An 8,932-nucleotide genomic window follows, 5' to 3' on the forward strand; every position below is an offset into this window, starting at 1 on the left:
TCCTGCTGAGTTATGAGATAACAACTCTTGTTATTTTGGAATAATAAAACTTGGCTTATTTTGGATATTAGGGGGTATGTGTTTGAACAAACAGAGAAAGAAAAAGTATTCAGGATAAAAAGGAATGAGCATTTTAGGGTGCCTCATACTTGCACACCTTGAGGGGTCCAACATTTGAAGTCATCTTTCCAGTTATTGGGGAGAAAAAAGCATGAAAAGAAGCTCTGACAGTGTGTAGCAGAAGACAAAATTATGAGATGGTGCAGATTTTAAAAAGGGGAGGGGTGATTTGGTAATATCTCTGTGGTTTAAAAGGTGCTTTGTACTGTGCTAATATGTGTGCTTTTTTTTTTTTCCTTTGGGCAATAGGTCAGTCCATAGTGGGATGTAAAGCCATTCTTGTTGGTGACCAAGTCTTTGTGGTGGTGGCACAGCTCTTTGGTGGCTCACACATTTACAAGTATGATGAAAGCTGGACAAAGTTTGTCAAATTCCAGGATATCGAAGTATCTCGCATTTCCAAGCCAAACGATATAGAGTTCTTTGAGATAGACAGTGAAATGTTTTTTGTCATAGCAGATAGCTCTAAAGCAGGTTTGTCAACAGTGTACAAGTGGAATAACAAAGGATTTTACTCCTACCAGTCCCTTCACGAGTGGTTCAGGGACACTGATGCTGAGTTTCTTGATATAGATGGGAAATCACATTTAATCCTCTCTAGCCGTTCCCAGGTTCCCATTATACTCCAGTGGAACAAAGTTTCCAAAAAGTTTGTCCCACACAGTGAAATCCCCAACATGGAAGATGTCTTGGCTGTGAAGAGTTTCAGGATGCAAGATAACCTATACATCACGCTCACAAGATTCATTGGTGACTCCAGAGTTATGAAATGGAATAGCAAACAGTTTGTGGAGATACAGGCTCTTCCATCCCGAGGAGCCATGACACTGCAGCCTTTCTCCTTCAAGAACAATTACTACCTAGCCTTGGGAAGTGACTATACCTTCTCCCAGATTTACCAGTGGGATGGTGAAAAGAAGATCTTCAGATTATTTAAAGAAATCTACGTGCAAGCACCACGGTCTTTCACAGCTGTGTCAACCGATCGAAGAGATTTTTTCTTTGCCTCTAGTTTTAAAGGAAACACTCAAATATTTGAACATATCGTCATTGACTTGAGTTTATGAAAAGCTGCTGGAGTGAAATTCATGTAGAATGACATTTATACACAAACAAAACAAAAAGAGACCTTTCCAAAACCAAGGTGCATCTATGGAGTATGATGACATTTTCTGAACTTTTCAAAAGTACATATTAATCAGGGATTGCATTTACTTGGTTACTGCATGACATGTCTGCTTTATCCTTTTTCAAAGACACTTTGCAATCTGCAGTCATTCAGAGGAGAGTGCAGTGCACTAGGATTAATGTTGACATCTAAGAGAATGATCTAAATTTTACCCAGAAAACTACCTTGAGTTGAATATCTCATAAAGAAAGAGAAGAGTAAGCCATACAAAGCATAGAAATGATCTTGACTCTTAATCTAACATGTTAGCAATGATTTTCAGACTAGAGCCAGTTCTTCATGGTTGCTGATGAATTGTGAAAGCAAACAGTAATGTTCCAGAAAACACTTTATTTTGGTTTCTTGAGGTCTGTCTTCAAAATCTATCTCTGTGGTTTCTAGTAAGTCCGAGGCATCATTTTACTTCATTGTAGGTTAAAGGAAAACTCAAAATCTATTGCCATTTTTCTTCCATTATTCAGTATTTTGGCAACAAATTGTGCATAACAAGTAGCCCAGCCCATAATATTGGGTAGCCAGAAAAAGAAGAGTATGTCACTTCTGGACTGTGAGATCTTAACAAGTTAACATAGACCGAAAATAACAGAGGTCTGCATGGTGCCATGAATGAATCAACTACAAATTCCATCCACTTTCTGTTTTAATAGGTATTCCAGAAACCCACCCTATTTTGCCCTAATTTGTACTTTTCCTGATGGTCCCAGTAGATTCTGGGGTGTTTTAACAAGTAAAGCGGTTGTGATCTCTCATTCTATAAGGCACAGCTTAAGCTTAGCCTGAGACACACATCTACATTTATGTACTCTGTGCCGTTGCTCATCTGTACACAATGAGATGATTTATTCTGCAGCATTCTCCCCCAGCACATTTCACAAGCAATAAATTCAGGTTTGGGTCATCACAAGCTGTATTTGGGGAATCCTCCTTCTGGCTGAGGTCTAAATATGACTTCGATATTGCCTGGTCTTTTGAAAAGAAGGCAGCTGGAGTTGTTTCAGGTTAGAGCTAACCCTGACTCCCAGAAGGATTTCCTCTTGGTGGCTTCCAGGCTTTTGCCAGGTTGCCAATCCACTGAAGGTTAAACAGGAGGATGTGAACAGACCGTGCCACCTTGGTGTTCTGAGTGACTACAGACGAAGGCATTCAGTCATCCTAAATAGGGCAGTCCTGGCACGCAGAGCCTTTGTCAGGATAACAGCAAGGGACCATTTTCCTGGAAAGGCTCTCCATCCTTACCCAACAAAATTGTGTCTCAGAGCCCTTGTTTGTTCACTTACACAATATGTTTCTTTCAGTTTTCATGCCACTTAGCATACTAGGTTGTTTCATCATGTCTTGCTGCTGCACTGCTGCCTTGGGTAATAGGGAGGTAAAGCAGGTGGAGCAAAGGAAACTGTCCTTTATTCCTTTGTCGTCAGGGCTATCTCACCATCTCTGTGCTGAGTGAACTTCACATTTTTGCCCTGGACATGTGGAACATGGCCTATTATCACAATTAGAGATGTTGTCATAGGCTTTCCGACGTCCAAGATGTGAACAGTGCTGTAGAAGAGGATTATGCACAAGGGCTCCCATGAGGAGTCATAACCTACCAGTGACCTGGCATATCAAAGCCTTCCCCAACCTTTGTCTCACTGCTATGAAATAAAATTATCACTGGCCTGTCAGAGACATAACTAATTTTATTTTTTTTAAACTACGTGTTAGGTTTTTTTTGCTATAGGGGTGCTCACCCTGGTTTTGTTTTTAATTACATTGGCAACTTAGCCCATCCAGCCATCTGAAGTATTGAGGGCTGCCTTCCAAATCCCCGTGCAGTGTCAGTCCTGACGGTTCAGTCAGACCAGTAGATGCAAACCAACTCTCTGCAGTAGGTTTTAGCAATACCTCTCCTAGGATTAAGCTAACGAATCCAACAAAACAAAGAGACGATTCATATGTTTGGCAGTGAATGCAATTTCTTACCATGTTCCCAGTTTACTTTTTAAAGCAGGTGTGGCTGGCAAGCGATGTTTTTTTAACCTCTGTTGTGGGAAGGCATTTTTTATTGCTTTTCTGTCGAGCGTGGATGTTTAAATAGAGTCACATATTCTGATGAGGAGGGGCATTTCTCAGTGCGCCAGCACTTTCTTTTAGGGCTCACTGTGAGTGCGGTTCGCTCAGCAAGGGGCATCAGTCAGAGCTAAAAGCTAGTTTAGAGAAATTGGATCTTGGCATTTTTTACTTGAAGGGAAGCAACAGGATGGTGGAAAAGGGCTTGTGTATTGAATACCAGGAGATTGTACTGTTTCGAAAGCCAAGGGGATTTTGAGACTTGGCTATCAAGTTGAATTAAATTAAAATGATCTTTGCAGAGACAGGCTTAATAAAGAGCATAAAGTGAGCCACAGGAGTCTAGCTCATCCACGTGGGACCAGAAGAAGAAAGTGAGGGAAATGAATTCTGCGGGCAGGCTTCTGCTGAGTAGCTGTGTTGGTTGGCCAGAAAGCCCAGCTCAGCATCCCTCCCAGCTTCAGGAGGAGCCTGGAGCCAAGACGCCGGCCCCCTGTTCTGCTGAGTTAGTGCACAGGAGGTCAAAGCAGCTAAGGGGGAGGGCAAAAAGCACCATGATGAAGAAAAGGTTACGGTACATTTCGCAGGATTAAACAAAGGTAAGGTCTCAAAAAGAGCCTTGTTCTGCTCTTCCTGCTCCCAAGGAAAAGCTGCGGGATGCAGCCCTAACAACAGAAAGCACTAAGCATCAAAAATACTTTCTGCCTTTCCAAATACAACGGTTTTGTCTCCATGGCCTATATTCTGTAATAGAAATTGTTTTGAATAGTAAATAAACTATGCATATCCATCATTTGTTGCAACTGTTAGACCATCAGGACAGTGAGAAAGGATAACAGAACATGCCACGTGGTAATTTTTAATGTATTGTAAAATACATACAACTATGTAAAGAACAGTAGTTTATATAAACATAGATTTAATACATTGTGCTAGCTGCAGTGGGAGCATTTTAAGGCTGTATATACATTGAGCTTTTTTTAGTAAAGAGGAGCTGATGCAATCTGTGCTACTGACACCTGTATGTACTCTTTCAATATATTAATAAAATGTAGTTAATGAGACTAATAGTGGTGCATCGTGCATGTTAAAATATCCACACTGTGAAGATCCACACTGCCAGAGGGATGGACAAGGTGGGCAAATGGGTCGTTATCCATTTATGATTGGTTTTGGCTTCCGAAACCGTGAAGGAAGCCACGCTCAGCTTAGTTGAATTTAGTCTCTGTGCCTGAGGTAGCTCGGACCTGCGAGGTTTGGCTGTTCCCTGGCTTTCCCCTTCACTCTTTCCTTACACCCCATCTAGTGTTAGCAAGTATGTAATGCAGCTATTACTGTGATTTTCGGTTCATATTAAACTCAGTTGTTTCCTTTCTTTCTTTCTTGACACAAACCCAAGAGATCTTAATTTTCAAAATAATTTTCAAAAGATAACTTAAGATACTTAAGCGGGTTTCTTACGTGCTGAGTGGATAGGAACTGAGCCCTAAAATTAAAACCCTAGACTTTCAGATCTTCACTGCAGGGTCTCTTAAGATTTGTTAAATTTTACTGAATCATTGGCATTTACTCTGAAATTGCAAAAATAAATACAAATGTATCAACGGTGAATACATTTTATTTAAAGCAAACCTTGAGCATTATCTACTGATCCTGCTAGTCACCAATGCAGGGAATAATTCTTTTTGTTCCCTCTTCTTTCTTCAGAAATAGTGCAATTCTCTGTGGCTAATTATAGCCTTGTGCAATCAAAGACATGTCTGACATACCATAATGGGATGCAATTGCTCCGGGATCATTGCTTTCCTTTTGGGTATTCCACCTTTTTATGAGTCAGCAGCCCTTATGGCGTGGTTCACTGAAACTCCATCATAGCTTCAAATCAGCACCATTTCCCCACCTGCCCTCCCCCAGTCTCTTTACCCTTGCTAGGTGAACATTTTTTTCCCACCCATTACCACCTTCTTCAAATCTTCCTCGGAAAGTTTCTATTTCTCCTTGAAAGTCACAGCAAGATATCAAGCGAAAAGCATTCCCGAAGAGTAATGAGGGGATGGTTACTCCTCTGCAAATCATAGATTCATAGAATCATTATGGTTGGAAGAGACCTCAAAGATCATCAAGTCCAACCATATACCTGATGCCACCATGCCCGCTAAACCCACTAAACCATGTCTTGAAGTGCCACATCTAAACGTTTTTTGAACACCTCCAGGGATGGTGAGACCACCACCTCCCTGGGGAGCCCGTTCCAATGCTTAATGACTCTTACAGTGAAGAACTTCTTCCTGATATCCAACCTGAACCTCCCCTGGCACAACTTGAGACCGTTTCCTCTTGTCCTATCGCTAGTTACCAGGGAGATGAGACCAACCCCCGCCTTGCTACACCCTCCTTTCAGGTAGTTGTAGAGGGCAATCAGGTCTCCCCTCAGCCTCCTTTTCTCCAGACTAAACAACCCCAGCTCCCTCAGCCGCTCCTCATCAGTCTTGTTCTCCAGGCCCTTCACCAGCTTTGTCGCTCTTCTCTGAACACGCTCCAGCACCTCAATATCCTTCTTGTAGTGAGGGGCCCAAAACTGGACACAGTATTCAAAGTGTGGCCTCACCAGCACGGAGTACAAAGGGATGATCACTCCCCTAGTCCTGCTGGCCACACTGTTTCTGATACAGGCCAGGATGCTGTTGGCCTTCTTGGCCACCTGGGCACACTGTCGGCTCATGTTCAACTGGCTGTCGACCAAGAATCTCACGGGGAAGACAGAGCAGGGTCTTTTTGAAAGGTCAAGCTGAAGGCAGATGTCTAAGAAAGAGCCGTAAGAGTCCCATTCACTCCCTCGAAGAGTCCCATTTGCTCCTGACCTACAGAGCTGAGCTGCTACCACCTTTGAGCAGCAATGCTCACAGCCAGAAATTACTGAGACTTTTTTTCCACACCTTAGCCCTGAAGAAATGGAGCTGAGCTGCTAACACTGGGGTTTTTCCCTACTGTCTAGAAACCAGCCCCTTAACCCCTCTTGCACTCCCTGTACAGTCCAGCCTCCTTTTACGGAAACTGCAGGCTAGGTGATCTAATGGGCTTCAAAACTGACCTTCAAAATCTGACAAAACCAGATGGCCACATGGTGTTAAATCCTCCACAAAATAAGAGACTGATGTGAAAGCATTTCAAATGATAGCTATGAAAACTTAACCCATCCCCAAGTACCACTTTCCCCATAAGCTGTTCCTATTCTTGCCATAGAGCTACGAGACAATTTGCAGAGGTGTTTTGCAAAATCTTGAATGGGAGGAAAGTCGCTGGAAGATGAGGTCCCTGTTATGAAGCACTAGGCAAATTCTGTTATCTTTAGGTCTGAGTGGATGGTTTGGATCCATCCACATACATGGTGGGTAGCTGCATACATTGCAAGTTGGACACGATTCCTTACAAAGCCACACACAGCAAAATCAAAGTCAAACTGAACCTAATGTCATGGCTCCAGGTGAAGAAAATGTTGAAGGGAAGCATCTGGAATTGCACAGTGCCACCCTGGAATGATTCACAGCGGGGTGTGATGTGCTTGACAGGCAGGGAAGGGAGATGATAGATACATTTTTTAAATCTGTGGGTTGGGTTGAAAAGATGATATAGGTCTTCATAGAATCATAGAATAGTTTGGGTTGGAAGGGACCTTTGAAGGTCATCTAGTCCAACCTCCCTGCCATGGGCAGAGACACCTTCAACTCCATCAGGTTGCTCAGAGCCTCGTCCAGCCTGGCCTTGAACGTTTCCAGGGATGGGGCATCTACCACTTCTCCAGGCAACCTGTTCCAGTGTTTCACCACCCTCAATGTGAAAAATTTCTTCCTTATACCTAGTCTAAATCTGCCGTCTTTTAGTCTAAAACCATTACCCCTTGTCCTATCGCAACAGGCCCTACTAAGGAGTCTCTCTCCATCTTCCTTATAAGTCCCCTTTCAGGTACTGGAAGGCTGCTCTAAGGTCTCCCCGGAGCCTTCTCTTCTCCAGGCTGAACAACCCCAACTCTCCCAGCCTGTCCTCATAGGAGAGGTGCTCCAGCCCTCTGATGATCTTCGTGGCCTCCTCTGGACTCACTCCAACAGGTCCATGTCCTTGTGTTGGGGGCCCCAGAGCTGAAGGCAGTACTGCAGGGGTGGTCTCATCAGGGAGGAGTAGAAGGGAAGAATCACCTCCCTCGACCTGCTTGTCACTGATCTCCGTCTGGATATTGAGCCATTGACCACTACCCTCTGGATGTGACCATCCAGCCAATTCCTTAGCCACTAGAGAGTCCATCCATCAAATCCATATCTCTCCAATTTAGAGAGAAGGATGTTGTGGGGGACCATGTCAAAGGCCTTACAGAAGTCCAGACAGATGACATCCATAGCTCTTCCCTTGTCCACTGATGCAGTCACTCCATCATAGAAGGCCACTGGGCTGGTCTTGGGAAGACTGGATGAGAAATTTCTATAGGCGTCTCCTTATTCCAATTTTCTCATGTCAGTGAGGTAGCCTAGATGGAGTTTGGTGGAAAGCAACGAAAGCAAGTGTCAGAAGTTTAATATAAGTAATATTGAATCAGAGATGAGAAAACTAGAGATGGTGAGCCTATAGACAAATGTTTAGTTACCTTGAGGGAAACAAATCACATTTTCTAAGGAGAGAGATAAACGAATGTGAGATCAGGGAATCAGCGAGAACAAAAAATGTATTTCTAAATAAAGGAAAGGAATAGGAGTGACGGCATATGAAGTGTGAGTTTACTTAATTGCTGTCTAGAGAAAGTATCTAAGTGCCTTTCCAAGGTCACTCAGAGAATGCAATCCACATCATTTTCCTTTCCAGAGTCACCCTAGTTTATGCTTAATTAAACTATGCAAGCTCTGCACACTCTAGAAAATGCCCTTTTTATTACATTGGAGGCAATTTGCATTTCTGAAGGGCATTTGGGAACCATGACATCACCAGAATGAAGGGCTTCTGGTAGCATTGCTCCCATTTTTATTCATTTGCAATTGTTGACTTTTATTCCAAAGTTCATTTCTATTTCCTGCTTGGACATTAGCACTGGATTGTACAAGAATGCTCATTTTCCAGCTTCAATGGCTGTTTCACTTCTTCTGACTCAGCAGCCCCTTGGGGCTGACTCATCCTCCAGCTGCAGGTGTGCCCTGACAATTAATGCACATTTTACTCCTGTGAATGAAAGGCCAGAGGGTCAAAAAAAGTACTCACCACCCACCACTGGTGGGGTCAGTGTGGATGGAGCCTGGGCTTGTACATGGTAGGAGGGATGCTCTCTGCATGTTGATTAATCTCTCTCTTCCATTTCTTTCTCTTCTGGTCTTGCCAGTACGGTAAATGGTTTTGTCAGAGTTTTACAGAAAGTAAAGTACCGATGAGGCCAGGATGGTGCAGATTTACTGGAGATGCTTCTGAGAGCAAGCTAGAAATAGAAAGGGGAAACAGAAGTTAAATCAGCAACTCTGGTTAATGGCATCTGCCTACTATTTGTTTGTAAACTCTGTAGCCCAGGGGTCTCCTTGAATCCCCAGCTTCTCCTGG

At 43.2% G+C, this 8,932-nt stretch overlaps 1 protein-coding gene across 1 annotated transcript in view; it reads left to right on the top strand.

Annotated features, from left to right (window-relative positions):
* The window catches only part of LGI2 (leucine-rich repeat LGI family, member 2), a gene marked incomplete at its 5' end in the record, with an annotated part of 9,292 nt that extends 7,781 nt beyond the window's left edge, over nucleotides 1–1,511 (top strand). The window contains one exon of the mRNA XM_009706356.1: nucleotides 370–1,511. Coding sequence (XP_009704658.1) covers nucleotides 370–1,187 — 818 coding nt within the window. The remainder of the gene's footprint in view (nucleotides 1–369) is intronic.
* Nucleotides 1,512–8,932: the final 7,421 nt, after the last annotated feature.

This window comes from Cariama cristata, unplaced genomic scaffold (genome assembly GCF_000690535.1).
Source record: "Cariama cristata isolate BGI_N322 unplaced genomic scaffold, ASM69053v1 scaffold43468, whole genome shotgun sequence".
NCBI classification, from domain to species: domain Eukaryota; kingdom Metazoa; phylum Chordata; class Aves; order Cariamiformes; family Cariamidae; genus Cariama; species Cariama cristata.